General features: G+C 43.1%; 1 protein-coding gene across 1 annotated transcript; it reads right to left on the reverse strand.

Moving 5' to 3' along the window:
• Positions 1–192: 192 nt before the first annotated feature.
• Positions 193–18057, reverse strand: TMEM159 (transmembrane protein 159). The gene is made up of 5 exons (XM_003790694.3): positions 17942–18057; positions 15107–15306; positions 7493–7661; positions 5228–5366; positions 193–978 (listed from the first exon to the last, which is right to left on the reverse strand). The coding sequence occupies exons 2-5, from the start codon at positions 15200–15202 to the stop codon at positions 897–899; spliced, it is 486 nt and encodes a 161-aa protein (XP_003790742.1). The 5' UTR covers positions 15203–15306; positions 17942–18057; the 3' UTR covers positions 193–896.
• Between the last annotated feature and the right edge of the window lie 1170 nt (positions 18058–19227).

A 19227-nucleotide genomic window follows, 5' to 3' on the forward strand; every position in this document is an offset into this window, starting at 1 on the left:
TTTTGACAGAGAAGCAATAGGCAGGTCTGATGTAATTAGGGGATGGGTAGAGGTGTTGGGGGGGGGAGTAAGGAAAAAATGCCCACCCAAATAAATATTTAACAAAATGCCACAGCAGATAAGCCACTGAAGAATTCCACTGAAAAATCCCACAGGATGTTTTATTTTTACTTTGTAGTGTTTTAGTTTTTTTTTCAAAGAAATAGATTAATAGGACAAATGATTTAAAATGATATAAAACATGAAGTGTAAATATCCAAATGTTTAAAAGATTAGCAGCAATTAACAGTGGAAACTATACCTTTAGATTTTTTCAAAAAGAGTCTTGGCCAAAGTTACACTTGGACTCTGTTTTCCAACTTAAAGGGGCCATTATTTCCAAATGCTGCTGTTCTTTCTGATAAAAACCCATTAAGACAGAAGAGATGGTTCTGTTCTGGATTTTTTTTTCCCACTTTTTGTTTCGAATAAGTGAAAAAAGAAACAAAAACAGTTAAACAAAACACTAAAAACAGTACGTGTTTGCCCTCAACTGGGCCTTTGGACATAGCCTTTGCGGGAATCAGGGGTTAAATCTCTAGATGCCCAGGACCCTGCCAAGTTAAGTCAGCATACTGGGGGATGTGAGGAGGAGAGGCAGGACCAGCTGCTAAGCTGTCACATTTCTTGGCTGATTTGCTCTGAGAGGGTGGGTCAGCCAACAGAACCAACATGAGAGCAACATGATCCCCCACACTGGCCACTGCAGGGTACCACAAACAGTGAAAAAGCTAGAGGACACAGCCAAGGAGTGCTTGACTACTCAGCCCCCTTCTCTGAGTCATAATCCCAATGGGCAAGTAGGATTCAACAGCTTTTCCGAGATGTTGAAAGAAGCTCCGATTCTGTTCAGAGGGTTATTCCTGGTAGAGCCCCTCAAAGTCTGCAGACTTCATAGCCAGTTGACCTTCACCACTGGGGTTTTGCTGTGTCAGGGGTCTGCTTGGTAACAAGAAAAAATGGTTAGTTCCAGGGCTTCTTTCAAAGAGCAACATTAAGTGTGTGTACAGCTAAATACCTGATGTCCTTTCCTAGTTTATTCTTAGCTGCTTCTTCAAACCATACCAGATGGGGCTGGGGGCTGGGAGGGGCTGTATCCATTTTATAGACGAGGAAACATAGAACACAGGAGGTTGGAATGACTGGGTTGGGGGGAGAGTTATGACCCTTTTCCCCTCTTCTAATTTGGATGTTGCATTTTCCTATACTGTCTGTGTCCTCACAATTAACTGAGAAAGGTAAAGCAAGGAGTAGCTACTTTAGCAATGGAAACAAAGAGATCAGAGAAGTTAAACAGGCTGTTCAAGATTACACAGTTAAAAAACGGCAGAGCTGGGATTCACACCCATATCTTTGGATTCCATTTAGTTTTTTGATGCCTTCAGTGGAGAGGAGTTGGGGGGGTGAAGGAAGAGAAACTGTCTTTTCAGTCCTTGTGACTGAAGGTTTCAGAAGCCTGTCAGAGGAGTGAGGCGGCACTACTAGTATTAACTTAATTGGATCTATAGATTATCTTTGAACTTCAAGTAGCCTTGATGCCCCACTATGAAAAACTACAACGTATACCAGAGCTTGGCTGACCAGCATGCATTCCCAACACCCTTCTCCTTAGAAGTTCATGCTACAGAAGATAAGAAACACTCCCAGCTTGGAGTGGCCATCTGACAAAGTTGAAGCCAGTGATGTCTGCTGAGGGAGTATAGGGAGAGGTTCTGGGAGAACAATTCACTTACTTAATAAAAAGGGTCAGACTTACTTGGTGGACATTCATTTTTTTTCTCCTTTCATCCTGTCTTGAATGTACCTGGTGTTCCCAGAGCTGTGGGCAGCTATCTTGTGGCCATGAGGTGGCAGACCAATGTGGGTTAAGGATGGCCTACACAGAAATGCAGAAGGTGCCTGGTATGTCGGTGATACCACAGAGCAGCCACACCAGCCTTGGGCTGTCTCCAGCTTTTTGTTAAGCAGTAAAAATCTGTTGGTTTACGCTGGATCTGCTTTGGCTTTTTTTCCATTACTTGCCACCTAAAGCATTCCTACCTGATAACAAAACCTAAGAAGCCTTTTCTCTTCTTAACCTGTGAAGAGTCTAGGCATGCTCTGGCTGCTTAGAGAGTGTGGGGTAAAGAACTTGGCGGGGAGAGGGGCTCTACAAATAAACACAGGCTTCCCTAGCTCTACACTTCCCCTCAACTACAGGCCCTAGCAGGTCTTGCTGCTTCTATAACAAAACAGCATGATCTCTCCTCCTCAGAGGCTAGTTTATCTAAACAGGAGGCAGCTACAATGTATTCCATCAAAAGAATATTTAGCTGACTTACATAAGTAAGGATATCATTTTCTTTTCTTTTGAAGAAATTTTAGTTTTATCATCTGTTAGGGTTTAGGATCAAAATCCCATTAAATCATGTAATGAATTGGATATCTGCTCTTCCCTGCCCCATCCCATGCTTTGGATCATTTAAGGAAGAAGTTATCTTTTCCTTGAGTTTTAAAGAATTTACTGATGCAGCAGTTCTCAGATGACAACTATGTTAGTAATAACAAAACATGCATCTTTTTTATTCACCTTCTCTCAAAAGGGAACAGTGCAGTTTCTGACAGTTTATTTGGAAGATCTGCATGACTCAATAAACCACTATTCTCCAAATGATCAATGCATGAAGTTGTAAAATCATGCATGGTAAAGATACATTGAAAGTATAAGGTAGATTGGCATATTTTAATATAAAAGAGTACAAAAATTTCAACTGTCATTTACAAAACTACTGCTTAAGGGAGTTTTTGTGTATTTTCACAGAAGAATACCCACAGTCATCTGGAAAAGCTTTTCCTCCCTTTCCCAATTGCACATTTGTGAGGCTGAGTTTTCTTCATGTACTTTAAGCAGAACGACATATCACAACAGAATGAATGCAGACACACAAGTAAGAACCCACCTCACTTCTGTTATGGCAGACATTAGATTTGTAAAATGTAAAACAATGCCACTTGAGAATTTCATTCTGTTTTGGAAAATATAGTTACTTTTCATTAAAATATGTTATTTATATCAACAGATAATATTGTTCCTTTTAAAGGAATAAATTTTTTAAATTTCTATATAATTTCTAATAGAGCAATTATCAATACATTTGACCCACATAAACAAAAACGTTTTGGATACCTCAATAATTCTTAAGACGGTAAAATGTGTCCTGAGAACAAAAAGCTTGAGAACCTCTGCCCAGGTGAAAATAACTGAATGGAAGGAATCGGGAGGATACAGAGATTAAGAACAAGTCCTAGATATCTTTTTCAGTCTCTTATTGATAAATAGGCATTCAGATTTTGCTACTTCCTATGGTATAATTTTTAAGAAGTTATCCTACTACAGCAGGGTTCAGGGACAGGGTGGGATTTCGGTCCAAAAGCATCACCCTCAATAAGCCACACAGGGCAATATTTCTCCTTTTATCTCCTTTATCTAAGACTGAGTGTGAGCAAAACAATTTATGAGGAGCTGCACGTGATTCCAAGGATACCAGTGAAGCAACCCAGTGAGAAGCACCCATCTCTGTGAGAGTGATTTCAAATTATAGCCACTTCATCCTTTATTTTTTGACATATTATAAACAACAGGAGATAAATATATATACATATAAAACTAGGATAACCACTTAGTAAGAATTTCAAGGGCTATTTGGTAGAAAAACAAAAGTTAGGATATAGGTTCTTTTAGACCAAGTGTTGGCAAACATTGAGTAGTCCTTGGGCCAAATTTAGCCAGCCACCTGTTCTTGAAAGTAAATGTTACTAGAACACAGCCATGCCCCATTCATTTCTTTAGTATCCACGCTGCTTTCGTGCTACAGTAGCGGAGTTGGTTAGTTGTAATAGAGACTGCATGGCCTGCAAAGCCTGAAATATTAACTAGCTAGCGCTTTCAAAAATGGTTTGCTGACCCCTATTTTACAGGGTCACTCTGTATCTTGGCTAAGAAGGCTTTGGAATTAACTGACCTGGATTTAAGTCTTTTCTGTGCTATTCTCAGCTTTGGGACTTGGCATCATTTTCTTTATCACAGAATGGAGCAAGTTATGAAGATTACATGAGATAGGCCTGAAGAGTACTAGAAAGAGGCCTTGGCATAGAGCAAGTGCTTAATAGCCACTATCATGCCTTTAGCAAGTGCTTAAATGAAATACAGTGGAATTTGGACTTAGGTTCTGAAATCAACACATAAGACAAAAATCAAACATTAAAAAAAAAAAAATCACCGTTGCAAATTCCCTAGGAAGGTGGCACATTATAGACACACACAGTGTCTCCCAGCAATGTCAACACAGCTAGGTTTCCCTCCAGCACCTACAGAGACCGCTGTTCTCTGCAGTTGAGTCCCCAAATGAAGCAGCTGGCATTTAGCAGCCATACCGTAGGAATAGAATCAATGTACCCAAACACAGGCTCATACTCAATTGGTGAAAAAGTCACACTCTGAAGAGCAGAGGGGATCAAGGCAGAGTTTGGGGGCAGGAGATTTACAGCTTCCATAGTACTCTGGGGACAGGTATGTTAAAGAGAATGGCAGGTCATTTTTCTTCCATTGTTCTTCCATTGTCTCCTCCCTACCCCATCCTCCAAAAAAAACAACCAAAAAAAAACACCTCAATTTGACTTTCATAAATTAAACGGGAATTTTTTTTTGTTTGTTTTAGAGACAGAGTCTCACGTTGTCACCCTTGGTAGAGTGCCATGGCATCACACTTCACAGCAACCTCCAGCTCCTGGGCTTAGGTGATTCTCTTGCCTCAGCCTCCTGAGTAGTTGGGACTATAGGTGCCTACCACAATGCCCGGCTATTTTTTGTTGCAATTTGGCCAGGGCCAGGTTCAAACCCACCACTCTCAGTATATGGAGCCAGTGCCCTACTTACTAAGCCACATGCCCATAAATGGAATCAATAATAACTACCTTGCAGAGTTGCTCTGATAATGAGATCAGTTATGTGCGGCACGGAAAAGGGAAGCAACAGCTTTTGTTTGAAACTCCATCAAAAATTCCCATCTGATGTCTGAGGTGTATGGGGAGCTATGAGAAATGTCCAGCTCTTACGATTTTGCTTCTGGACATCCACAGGGGTTAGGGTTTTATTTGCAAACATCCCTCCAAAAGGCAAAGGTTAAATTATTCCCCAACATGTATTTACCTGGGAGAAAACCAGTAGTTGATAAGGCTGGAGATCACCACATAGGACACCATGAGGGTCCCTGACATGGCGAGTGACACGAAGCCCAAGCCACAGAGGACACAAAGCAGTGAGAGGCCGCCCACAGAGATGACCAGGCCTAGGAGGAGAACATGGTTAGGAGGAGCCTTCATCTAAAACAGGTTGAAAACTGGCAGACCCTGGGCCAGTTTGTATAAAATAATGACAAGTAACTCACATTTCTTTCAAGTAAGGAGATTTTCCATTAAAAATCCAGATTTCTGGCATTAGAAAAAGTAGGTGATCTGGCCACCTGAGTGGGCATGATGGCATGGTAACAACTTCCTAGCTCTCCTGTTGCCTTCTGTCCCGACCATTTCCAAATTGTATTATACTCGTGCTACGTCATTCATTTTGTCTTGCCCGCAGGTATTTGAGTTTGAAAGCCCCTCATCCTCAAGGTCAGAGATGGGCTCCTAGTACATCCCAGGAGGAGTCAGCCAAGGCAGTATCTCCAATGTCTCAGACCACCTGGAGAATACTATTATTGACACTAACCTACAAGCTACAGGTATGAAGGCTGTGCAGGCTAAAGAAAGTAAAATCTAAATGCAGCTTTTGATGTTATCCTTCACAACTATCACATTTTAATCATAAGGTCTGATTGGTCATTTTTACCTACCATTGGATACTTTTAAATAGGAATATTAATAAATTACCATATAATAAGTATAAGGAAAATACATTTTTCCTAACATGGGGGTCTATGGGGCAACAAAAGCAAAAGGTACAAGGGAAAAAACATGTAGAACAAATAACATGGCACATGTTGTGTGGCAAAGATCCTTCCCTTCACCCCTGGAACAGTTAACAGCCCAGTCCTCCATCCCCACAGTCACAGTGAAGGGTTCAAGGATGGACCCTGAAAAGGCAGGAAGGCAGAAAATAGAAACAGATGTGCTGCCTTTTCACAAATATTTTAAAAATCCTAAGTCAGTGTTTTTCAGTGTGTGGCCATCAACCATACTTTGAATTAGAATCAGATGCATCAGGGAAGCTGGCTAAAAAGTTCAGATTTCTAAACTCCACTCCAGACCTAGTAAAAGAACTTTGGCTGGATGAGGCTTGAAAGTCTGCATTTTCAAAACGGAAGTAAAATTTAGAAATATTCAAGTTCAAGAACCACTGCTATAAAGGCTTTGTACATGCTAGTCCCCTGTCCAAAAGCCCTTCCCTGCCTACCCTGAGACAAAGTTGTTATCCATCTTTAAAATCTTGTCTGCTATAAAGCTTTGCATACAGCCAAAATATAATGGCTCCCTTCTTTCTCTCCAAATTTCTTTTGTTATGGTACCATTCCTCTGCCCGTCATTCATTTTCCCGTCTCCCTATCAATATTTACTGAATAAATGCTGCCAATCTGTATTTGGCTCATTTGCCTACCATGCCCACCTTTTCCTTTGAGTATAAACTGTCCAAAGTCTCCTGGACAAGGAAATAAGCCTGGGTGCTCTTAGCTCTGGGAAGCCAAGAAATGAATGGAAGTAATCACCCAACCCCCTGAAAACCATCATCTCTTTGACCATTATCCTATGGGGTCTGATCTGATTTGAAAAGGCAAACTGAGCCAATCAGATTTGCTCTCCCAGTAATTTTAACTAGTAACATAAAGGGAAGTTGACAGTTGGCTGTGGGACTTTAGGCAAAAGGTGGAGAAGGTAGATTCCAGTACCTGCCAAAGTACCTGGTATGCAACAGGTGCTCAATAACTCCCTGTGGAATGAATGGTTGCACTAATAATACTAGTTAGTTTTCACTGAGAAGCTACTCTGTGCCATGTATAGTGCTAAGGATTTTTTTTTTCAGTTTTTTTTGGCTGGGGCTGGGTTTGAACCCACCACCTCTGACATATGGGGCCAGCGCCCTACTCCTTTGAGCCACAGGGTCCGCCCCCAGGGCTAAGGATTTTATGGAAGTACAAGTTTCAATCCTTACAACAAACCCTTGAGATAGTAATATTATATCCCTATTTTACATATGAAAAATCAGAGGCTCAAAAAGGGAAAATAAGTTGTCAAAAATCACGTGGTATGGGTGGAATTCTAATGTAGCCACCAGTGTCCTTGTTTTAACTACTCTACCAAGCTCCCTTGTTTGATGTGATTTTGAGAACAGGAAACTCTCACAGCAATGGCAGAGGCCCGAAAATACTGTGCTTCCAATTAAGTCATTTTCCGGAGGGTGGTGAATAACTGAGCAGGCTACCTTCCAGTAGTATGACCCCCACAAGAGCCGCCAGGGAGGTAAGCACCACAAGGAGCAGGAAAAACCCAACAGGAACAGCTGACGCAGCAATGAATACCACCAAGGTGAGGGCTAGGAAAGGATGCCTGTCCAAGTACTGGCCCACCGGAGACTTCATAAAGGCAACCACCTGTAAACAAAGGACAAAGAGCAGGATTAAGTGCTATGTCTGAACCCCAGGTTTACTGGATCCACCCAAGCTGTGGGAAGTATAACCAGGATCATAAAGTTGGAGGCTCATATGTAAAAGGTCACTATAACAAGCGAGAGTCAGCCAGGCAAGAATTTCAAGGCAGCTGTGGACAGGTGGTGAGTTTGAGGGCCTCATCCAAGACAGCTCTTGTGAAAGAAGGAAAGACCTAGTCATGGCTTACCTGCTAAACACATGCCCTCTCAGAGGACCTCTCCAGCACATGTGTGCATTGATGTCATGGACATACAGTTTGCCTCCTTTGCTTTACCGCGGAGGTTCACATAGTTGAAGCCACTCAGGCACAAAGAAATAAAGGCTTAGCTATTTGGCATCACCTAGGATCTTGTCAGAAATGCAGGATCTCAGGCCCCCACCCCAGTCTTGCTGAATCAGATTTTCCTTTTTAAATAAGATTTCTATTTAAGGGGTTGAAGATTGAGAAGCAATGGATTAAATGATTACCTAGAGTCACATGGCTTCCAAGAAGCAAAATCCAGACATTGAAAGCTAAGGTGTTTTACTCAAAATGTCATTTGCTTGCAATAGCAGCTACCTAATTGGGTAAAAATGGTTTTATGTCATCAACCTGGCTACCATAGTTGGCCACAGCCTGATGACTCTGAAACCCTATGCCGTGTTTATAAATGTCACCTTCCTTCACCCAGCAAAAGGAATTTTGGATCTGGCTCAATGGCAGAAGGCTTAATGCAGAATTGGCCAAGGCTTTCCCCATGCTTCTTAGGCCAAGGCCTCTTCTCTCCTCAGCACTGGCCTTCTAGGCTGTATTCTCTTGAGAATTTCCATCATAACTAGTCTTTCCTACATCTCATTCCTTAGGGCTTTGCAAGCCAGCAGCTGAAATGAAGACATAGTTGAAGTCCTCAAAAATACATGTGCTTCCCAGAAATAATAGTTCACACAATGATCCAAATGGGAATTTCAGGGCAAGCTGGAAGGCAGGAGGGTTTTGTAGTTCATGCTGATGGCAAGCAAACTGCTAAGGCTCACCCTACTTAAAGAGAAAAGGCCATGCTAAGAAGCCACAGCCATCTAGCTTGGGGTTTCAGCACTGCCTCCTACGGAGAACTCTCGAGGCATGGCAAATTTCACTTCCTTCCAGGCCAGAAATTGGCATAATACCCACTGGCCACCCTGTCTCCTGCCACCTCATTCTAACAAAAGCCACCAAACACTCTGCTGTTCACCTTCTCTAGCCAGAGGTGCCCAGCTCAGACCCTCCATTATCAGAGCTCTCCTGAGATGATAATGAGATGAGATCCTTCCTGAGTTGGGGCAGCTGAAGGGGAGGGAGAGGCAGAGGGGCTGTGGGAGTCACCACACAGAGGGGGGCTGGTCCCAGGCACTGTTTCAGGTATTGAGCACTTTTCTCGTTCTAATCCATGTGCACCCTTAGTCAATGGCCCCTATGTCACCTGGCAGACTGAACTGTTCTGTCTGATCTTTACAATCCAAAAAGCCCCAAGAACCATAGTGGGGAAGAGCAGCTGGACTGTCCAGGAGAGGGAAGCAGCAGTGCACAGTGAGTTTTCCATGCCAGCAAGGGGAGCATTGCAGGGTGGGAGGAGCCAGTGAGGAAGGGACACCAGGACTCCAGGCTTATAGGCTCCCACCTGGGCTGTTCAGCACAGCAACCACCTGTGGCCAGGCAGCATTTGAAATGTTCCTGGGTGACTGATGGCCTGGATGTCTACCTGAATTTAACTTATATTTTAAAGCTAGTATTTGACTCAGCCATGGGAAAATATTTAAGTATGTTTCAAATAGATTAGATGTGTGGAATCTATTTTGTTCAACTATTAAATTTTATAATATCTAAATAGAAGTCAAGTATCTCCAATGGAAACTTGGCATCTGAATTGAGAGGTGCTCCAAGCATATGAAAAAAAGAGTGTAAAATATCTTATTAATGATTTTTATATTAATTACATGTTGAAATTAGAGTGTTTGGGATATATTGGGTTAAATAAAATATTTTACTTTAATAAATTTCAATTGTTGCATTTTATGTTTTTGGTTTTTTGTTTTTGGGGGTTTTTTTTGAGATAAAGCCTCAAGCTGTCCCCCTAGGTAGAGTGCTGTGGCATCACAGCTCACAGCAACCTCCAACTCCTGGGCTCAGGCGAGTCTCCTGCCTCTGCCTCCCAACTAACTGGGACCACAGGTGCCTGCCACAGTGCCTGGCTATTTTTTGGTTGCAGCCGTCATTGTTGTTTGGTGGGCCTGTGCTGGTTTCGAACCCACCAGCTTAGGTGTATGTGGCTGGCACCTTAGCCACTTGAGCCACAGGTATGCTGAGCCCATTTTATGTTTTTTAATGTGACTACTCGAAAACTTACATACGTGGCTTATGCAATATTTCTGTTGGACAGCACTTGTTTGAACTTTTTTATCTAGGAAAAAAATCATCATGGAGCAAGATGAACTTAGCAGTCATATACATCTATGCAAGCAAGATACACTGATGGCCAAATCTAGGCTGATGGCAGAGTGGGGAGAGATGTAATATAGCAAAGTGGAACAACAAAAGAAAAATCAACAGGACTTAGTGTGGCACAAGGGATCCAAAAGGAAAAGGCAAGACTGTTCTCCTTATAGTTCTTATAGAATCCACTTTTTTTATCGTCTCCTTTTCCGTGCCTAAGGTCTACAACCAAAAAATAAAAAGTTATTCAGATAGCCAAGAGATCATTTTAAGACTCAGACAGTTAAACCCAACAATTATTTTCTCCCAGGCAGAATGGCTGGGTTCAGGCCAGTCTATCACAGGAGGCCAGAACACATTCCAGCCATGCCTAACAGTAACAGAGAACATTCAGCAAACATTCAGGTGCCAGGCCGTTTTAAGCATTCTCCATGTATTTCATTTCTTTCTCCCTACAATACTTCAAGGAAGATAACAAAGAACAACTTAACACTATCTAAACCCAAGGGTTTAGAACATAGCAATTAACTTTTCATGCTAATGACAATGGGGGACGCAATGGGAAGATGGAAAGTGGAAGAGATTATCTAGTAACAAGAGCCGCACCTTTCTGTCCCCATCCTGGAGACAGATAGGAGTTACCCAACCCAGGTTTTACAGGCACTGTGCTGCACTTGAAGAACCCAGGAAGGCCAGCCTGCGACAGGCTGGCACCATTATGTGCCAGGCTCTGTGCTGAAGCCTTTTCAAACAGCATCTCAGATAACCCTCACAACAAATCTATGAGCCTGGCAGTGCTGATTTTAGAAAAGAGGAGATAAAAATTCAATGAGTCTAAATGACTTGTGCAAGGTCAGACAAAGGTGATTTATTTGTTAATACTCCTAAGCATGGGAGGTTTTAAAGTAGGGACAAAGTGGCCAGAGGACACAAAGCCTTCACCTGGGACTATTCAGGAGCCAGGCTGAACACTGGCTGGTGTCAGAGTGAAAAAGATACTCAGTGATTCACTGTCTCTTGCTACCAGAAAGGAGAAAGGCAAGAGGTATCAGGACCATTTAAAACCTCTGGCGATGACAAGTCAAGAGTGCTATGATAGTTTCTCTCAGATTACTGTCCCTGGGTGCCCACTGGCATGCAATACAGGGTTAGCACGGTGGTGCCTGAGAGGTTGTTCAAAAATATCTTTTGTTCTAGGAAACCTCCAGCATGGGAGCAAAACTATTTTGTCACAAATATTCCATACAAGGACACACCATCTGTGGTTATCAGCCCAGCCCATCTTCCACCTCTCCTCCTCTTCCCTGGAAATGGCCCTTTCAGGGGTCACTTTACATCAGTAAAACAAAACGCACCCACCCAGCTGCCACCTCCTTTGCCACAGGTAACAGGGCCAACCAGATTCTTGTTCCTAGGAATGGGGCACTGAGATGCCCAGACCAGGTCCCTTAGAGGGCATCAGCTGAGAGACGTGAGGAATTGAAGATGCCAGCCTGGACAACCACATTTGCCCATGTGAATGGAAAAGCCAAGGGAGCCAGGCTGCAGGAAGGGGAGAACGAAGCAGATACACAAGGAAAGCTAAGATGAGAAGCTGCACAGCCCAAGAGAGGATGCTGGGAGTTACCTTTGACCCCAGTGACCTGCCAGATCCTTTTTCTAATTCCTTCTAAGGCTCTGCCTGGGCTTCACTTCCTCCTCCTGGTTTCTAAGACTGCCTTCAATTCCCAAAAACTCCAGGCAGGTCCCACCTGTTGATCTGCTTGTTTGCTTAAACTATTTTGAGCAGGTTTCTATCCTTCTCAGTCTAAAAGTAAGACAATTAAGGTTTGACCATGCACTCCAGAGGCTTCTTGGAGGAGACAATGGAGTTGTCTCATACACACTCCATCTGCAAGTCCATCTATTCTTATCTGGAGTTCAAAGGTTTTATGTATGTCTAAAGAGAGGGTAAAAATTACTTGGGGGAAAGAAATCATCTACATTCCCTAGAGACAGAGGAAGGCTATGTAAAATTAAATTACAATATGTTGATCTGATGTGCTTTGCTGATGTTCTTCCAGGGAAAGCAACTGTTCTGAAGGCCTATGCTTCAGTATGGAAAAACAGCCGGCTATAACATCAAGCAAAAATAAAAACACAGAACTGTATCTGCCATGATTACAACAACTACCGTGTAAAACTGACATACCAAAAAGGATGATAATCATCATCATCATAATAATCACCACAGATGGATTTGTAATTATGAGTTTAAAAGGAACTTGCTCTCCTTTTTCCTCCACTATCACTCTACTGAGTTGTTAATACAATTAATATTAGTTAATAAACTGATATAATAAAAAGCTTGGAAGATACTACTCTACCTCAGGACTACTATCTGAAGAACATCAGAATTTAGATAACCAATAATTATTCTAATCATCCTGGGAATCACTGGGCCTGGTCGCTATTTAGCCCAAACTAGCCCAAACCTATTTCAGTGAACAGGGTTGAGGATCTGATGTGAAGGGGTGAAGAAATTTCCAAGAAGCAAGTTCACCTGCTACAAAATGCCTACTTCAGAAGGTGGAAATGAATTTTAACTAGGTGAAGGCCTGCCAACTGCCTGGCATAGAGTCAGTGCTCAATAAATATATAGCCAATCCTTATTATTAGCAGATTCCATATTTGTGAATTCATCTACTCACTAAAATTTATTTGTAACCTCAAAATCAATACTTGTAGCACTGTCGAGGCCTTTAGTGGACACATAACAGTGAAAAATTGAGTCACCTGATAGGTACATTCCCAGCTAAAGTCAAGCAAGGTGGCATTCTGCCTTCTTATTGCAGCTCTTTAAACAAGTGTCCTTATTGTGGTGTATTTAGTGTCATAATTTTGTGTTTTGTGTTGGTGACTTCACTGTTTAAAATGGTCCCCAAATGTAGTGCTTAAGTGTTGTCTAGTGTTTCTAAGCACAAGAAGGCTGTTATGTGCCTTATGGAGGGAATACATGCTGTGCACAGTGGCTCACACCTATAACCTTGGCATTCTGGGAGGCCAAGGCAAGAGGATCACTTAAGCTCATGAGTTCGAGACCAGCCTGAGCAAGAATAAGAACCCCATCTCTACTAAAAATAGAAAAATTAGCCAGGCATCATGCAGCATGTCTGTAGTTCCAGCTACTCAGGAAGCTAAGGCAAGAGGATTACTTAAGCCCAAGAGTTTGAGATTACTATAAGCTATGACACCACGCACTCAACCCAGGGTGACAGAGTGAGACTCTGTCTCAAAAGAAAGAAAGAAAGAAAGAAAAGACAGAGAAAACACATGTTAAATAAACTTTGCTCAAGGTTGAGTCACAGTCCTAAGTTCAATGTAAATGATCACCAATATATGGTAGAAGCTGACCACCCAAGGGACTGTAACAAACTGGTCAACATATGGAGGTGGTCAACATAAGGATCTAGGCCTACTGTACTGATAAGTACAGGTGATACATGCCCAGTCTAAGGAGGTGGTCAATATAGGGAGATGGTCAACTAGAGTAGTAGGAGAATCTACTATATAGTAAAAGAATATATCTTTAAACAGAAATATACATAAAACAAGGTTATGTACTGATCAATTGATGAGAATGTTGTAACCAAAGGCCTGAAACAACTGAATCCACTATTTCCCCTAGAAGCAATAGTTCAGTATTTACTAATTCAGTGTCTGCAGTGAATTTATAGAATTTAACTATCATGAGTCATGAGAATCAACTATAAATGTGGAAAAGGCATGAGGACCTTCCTTACTGAGGTAGACTTTTAAATAAGAGTTTCAGCCAGCTGATTAGAAAGTTGTTTCTCTGATATAAAAATAGCTTGGTAAGTCCACAAATAATGCCAGATACATTCTGAGTGAGTCCAGAAAAGATCTCTGTATATTGTTCTAGAACTCAAAGAAGTATCTCCTCAAGTAGACCCTAGGGGAAATGTGCTATGCAATACAAAACTAGATCACGAAACAATTCATTTTGTTACATATACACATGTATTTTTATGGATATACCACATTTTTTAAAAGTCCAGAAAGACATACAACAAAATGTTAATAGTACTATCTCTGAAAGCTGCTTTTTCCTTCTGACAAAATGCTGAAAGATACATAAAAGAAATCAATAATGATAAACATGCAAGAAAGGGAACTATACTATCTCAAGTCCCATTGCCACGGATTGACCACCAAACACCTGAAAAGCAACTAACTCAAACTGAAACATGCTGTAAGTGTAAAATGCACACTGAATTTCAAAGAGTTAGTACAAAAAAAAAAGAGTAAGACATACCGAGAACTTTTTTCATTAATAACATTTTATTTAATGATTAAATGTGGAAATGATTTTTTGATATATTAGGTTAAATAAAACACATTAATTTTGAATTACATATGTGGTTCATATAAAATTTCTCTTAGACACCAGATTTCTAGTGGAACACTGGCCTCAAATCTTAACATAGGCTTTGGCCCCATATTTTCAGGGTAACAGATAAGCTAAACTTAAAATCAATACAAAACAAAAGGAGGATATAGATGGTTCTTTATCCAGCTAAAGAATTGTATTTGCCACTAGGGGGTGGTTATCTGATTAAATTGTGGCCCATGAGATGTAACTGAAAGTATCATGTGGGACTTCCAGGAAGGTTCCTTAATTAGGAGGTGTCTTGCAAACCTCTCTCTTGCACTCTCTTCTAATCTTTTTGTCTGGACTATGAACACGGTAGCTAGTGGTGTTGTAGCCATCTTGGACAATGAATGTGAAGGTCACAATTTTGACACAGCAGAGTGATGAGCTAGAAAATTCCTGGCTTACCTCCATATTTCTTCTACTTGAGAAAGAAATAACTTCCTATCTTGTTTATGCTAGTGTTATTTGGAGATTTTCCACTATACATAGTGATTGGAAACTGACCTTTGAGTTATTCTGGAAGGACTCTATCAGCAAAGACAGCTTCTTCTGCAACTCCTGCAAGTCCCTTGTGGTACTCGGGGGCTCCTCTTTTGCCATCCTGCAACTCACTTTAGTCTCTTTGGGAAGTAATCCTCCTGCCAGTAAGTTCTCCAGTGTAGCATGCAATCCAATTTCTCATGTCTCCCTGTTGCTTGCTGTCACTGGGGGAAATAAAAACTATTAGTAGTATCTCTTCAGTTGGTTCAACAAGAGCTTCTATTATACATTAATGGTGGGCATGCAGATTGAAGATACCTTGGCATTATTTATCAAAACTTCAAATCGCACACACTTCAATGCAGCAAAGTTATTTTCCAGGAACCCAAAGAACTAAACAGGTCTCAAAATAGACCAAAAGGGTGTGCAGTGTGTTCCTGTTGATAATACAGGGTGGCTATAAAGTTCATGTACAATTTAAATAGTTACAAACTTTATGGCCACTCTGTTTATAATTACTAGCAAAACAATGGAAAGAAACTAACTGTACATTAGAAGAAAATTGGTTAAATAATGATAAATTCACAGCTATTAAAGTGATGTGTGGAGGCTTATTTAGCGACATGAAAAGATGTCCATGATTTCTTTTAAAAAGATTACAAAATACTTGTGTTACATATATGTATTTTACATGTACTGCATAGCAAAATATCTATAACAACATACAACAAAATGTTAACAGTATTATCTCTGAGACTTTATGTTCATTTTTTACCCTTATAAAATGCTAAAAAGAACATATAGAAAGCAAGGAAGCTGAGACTGTTTCAAGTCTCATTGCCCCTTTTCTCCCCTATGAAGCCTTTCTCCTATAACTGTGACGTTGGCCAATTTTATCTTCTTTACTACTAAGGGACAGGTTGACTCCCAATTACATTATACCATAAATCATCTCTCTATTTACTTGTGGGTCAATCTCTTCCTCCTGACAAAAGGTGCCACCTCAGGGTCAGATCTTGCCACAATAATTATACTGTGTCTAAACAGCTTGGAATTTCCAGGACTGTCTCAATCTCACACAATTTTTATTTATTTTTTTAAAAGGCAATTTGCTAAATTAGATGTTTTTTAACCCTTGTTTTCAAATTTAAAAAAAAAAAAGCCACACCTTTCTTTTTCTTTTCTTTTTCTTTTTTTTTTTTTTTGAGACAGAGTCTCACTGTGTCACCCTAGGTAGAGTGCTGTGGCATCACAGCTCACAACAACTTCAAACTCTTGGGCTTAGCGATTCTCTTTCTTCAGCCTCCCAAGTAGCTGTGACTACAGGCCGCCCCACGCCGGGCTATTTTTTTTTTTCAGTTGTCATTTCTGTTTAGCAGGCTTAGGGCGGTCTTGAACCCTCCAGCCGGACTCCAAAATCCATACTTTTCTCATTTCGTATTTCCCAGAACTGTCAGGTGGGACACAGAGGTATCTTTTCCATTTCTCCCTTACAATTAACCTACAAATGCTTAAAACTGAGAGATCCTCACATCTATTTACCATATTGAATATTTCACAAGCTAAATATGTGAGTTGGGGGGATGTGAGCGGGGACAATTTATCTACTGAGATCTACAGTCTAGCTTGCAAAACTAAAACACATTTTAATCGCCCCAGCTAGAGGTCCTCAGCTACTTCCTTTTTGTAAAACAGAAAACCCACTCCGCATTCTCTTTAAGCTGCAGGGGACACAGGCATTGAACTGTTCACCCAGCGCTTATCTCTGGTCAACAGAGGGCAGAAACAAGCCCAGTTTCCCACACAGCTTTCCTTTGGCCGGAGAAACTCAGTGCCATCCAGACCGGTTCGGAGAGTCTGACCCAGGCGAGCGTGGGAGAGCGCCACCGGCCACAGCCGTCAAATGAGTCTACCTTTGGCTGCCAGTTCCCAAGATTCCCTGTTCACTCACTCACACCTCGGAGGGGACTCCCAGGCACAGAGCAGTCTCCCAAGGAGAGAAGAGCAGACCCACGCAGCCTAGAGGTGCCCCGCCTTCTCCGCGCCGGGGGGTTGAGCCAAGCCAACTCCAGCCAACCTCTCCCTCCTTTCCAAGGCTCCAAATAAATCTCCCGGCTCACTCACCCCCGCTTGTCCTGGGGCAAACGGCTACCACGAACGTTCGGGACGGGAAGGGTGGGGGAGGGCGGAGGAGTCGCATCTCCGGTTGGGGGAAGAGAGTAGCAGGGCTCCTGGAACCTACTTCGTCCGCCCCCTCCCCATCTACGCCCACTCTTTCAGTCTTCAGCCTCCTTGGCCGGGGGATCCAAGGGGAGGAGGGAAAGTGTGTAAAGCAGGTGGCGAGAGGGCTCCGCGCCCGAGAGGGAACAGAGGCTGAGAAATGGGAACTTCAAGGGGAGCCGAGTACCTTGTCATTAATTTGGAGCGAAGAATCGCCCTTAGTTCTTGCAGCTCTTCTCTCCGCAGAGATGGGAGGGGAGCCTCGGCTGAGAAGGACTGGCTGGAGAGGGCACCCATTTTTCAATAATCCTAGAGAGGTGTTTTGACACAACGTTTTCCCAGCCAGGTTTCCTAAGAACTGGGCTGGGGCTGGCTACCCTTTCACCAAATCTAGTTTGTGTTGGGGAGAATAAGTGTGCGTTTGGGGATGGAGATAAATCCTGCTTCCTCGTCCGCACTCAGCCGTGTCCCAGTGACTCAGAAGCATGAGCACCCCCACCATTACTAACCCCGGGGCGCAAGGCTGCAGGAGCGAGCCCCCGATTGCGCTCTCAAGCCCCCAGCCCTTCTCCCCTTCCCCCACCGGGCGAAGAGGGCCTAGCTAGCCCAGGAACCTCGACCCCCCGCCAGAGCTCTCACCTGGTAGTAGCAGCCCCGCGGCCCCCACCGCGTCTGGAGGCGGAGCGAAGGGGGCAGGAGGCGGAGCAAGACGAGGAATAAAGGCTCTTCCCGGGCGGGAGCCAGAGCAGCTTCCTCCACCCGCAGCCCCGCGCCCGCCCCGATAGGCTCCGCCTCCGCCACGGCCCCGCCCCCTCCCCTCCTATGGCTACTCTCGGCTCCGCCCAGTCTCTCTCTACCAGCGGCCTAAAGGATTGGGCGGAGGCACACCAAACGTCACCGCCACAGCCATTGCAAAGCGCGGACGCTTCCACCGACTTTTGGCGCCACCGGGACAAGCCCCCAGAGGTTTACGCTGAGAGCACACAGGCCACCTCGGAGATAACTGGACTGGCGGCTGAGTATGAGTTTTTGAAAGGTCTTAGGGTTTCCCCTCGTGAATACCTTAAACCAGCTCCTCCAGAAGCATCTCTGGAGCTCGAAACACTCAAATGATGAGGTTCCTCCCTGACTGGAAGTTTTTAACCATTACTCCCCAAATGCAGGTGTCATAAACCAGTGAGATCCTTAGAGATGGATTAGATTAGTATCTCTATTGTGTGTGAGCAAGAGAGACAAGATAAATCCCAATCCCTCAGTTTGCTAGGATCCAAGTCAGAGCAGGAACCTGTTTCCTGGCCCCAAATCCAGCACATAAGCAAGACTTCAAAGTATCAGTTCTGTTGAGATATAGGACAGGAAAACTCGATTTCTGGCTTGTCCCGTGCGTTGTAAGATGTTTAGCAGCATCCTGACTTCTACCCATTAGATGCTAGTAGCAAGCATCCATTCCACCCCAGTTATGACAACCAAAAATGTCTCAAAACATTGCCAAATATCCCCTGGCAGGTGCAATCATCTCCCAATGAAAATCACTGTCACAGAACTTACTGGTGAAGAACATGGGCTGGTGTCAGACAGTCCTGGGTCTCAGCTCTAACTCTTAACTGTGATGGAATAACGGCCCAGGTGTCCTCAAACTACGGCCTGCAGGCCACATGCAGCCCGCCTAGGACATTTATCTGGCCAGCCAGGTGTTTTTGCCGCCTCTGCCTGTCCTGCTTAGCAGCCAATTCGTCCCAGGGCCCGCAGTCCGGCCCTCCAACTGTCTGAGGGACAGTGAACTGGCCCCCTGTTTAAAATGTTTGAGGACCCCTGGAATAACCTCTCTGAGCATGACTTCATCCATAAAATGTGGAGAGAGCTAGGACTTTACATTGGTCCTAGCTAGGGACCTATGTTGCCTACTTCTCCTCTACACCTGTGGA

This window comes from Otolemur garnettii, unplaced genomic scaffold, assembly GCF_000181295.1.
Source record: "Otolemur garnettii isolate 467f Iridium unplaced genomic scaffold, OtoGar3 scaffold00044, whole genome shotgun sequence".
In the NCBI taxonomy this organism is placed as follows: domain Eukaryota; kingdom Metazoa; phylum Chordata; class Mammalia; order Primates; family Galagidae; genus Otolemur; species Otolemur garnettii.

Excerpts from the sequence above, each read along its gene's own strand:
- TMEM159 (XM_003790694.3), bottom strand. The coding sequence starts at position 15,202 with ATGGCAAAAGAGGAGCCCCCGAGTACCACAAGGGACTTGCAGGAGTTG. Across the intron at positions 7,662-15,106 it reads CCTTCCAGAATAACTCAAAG|GTGGTTGCCTTTATGAAGTC; the intron begins GTCAGTTTCCAA and ends CTTTGTTTACAG. Across the intron at positions 979-5,227 it reads AACTACTGGTTTTCTCCCAG|ACCCCTGACACAGCAAAACC; the intron begins GTAAATACATGT and ends GTTACCAAGCAG.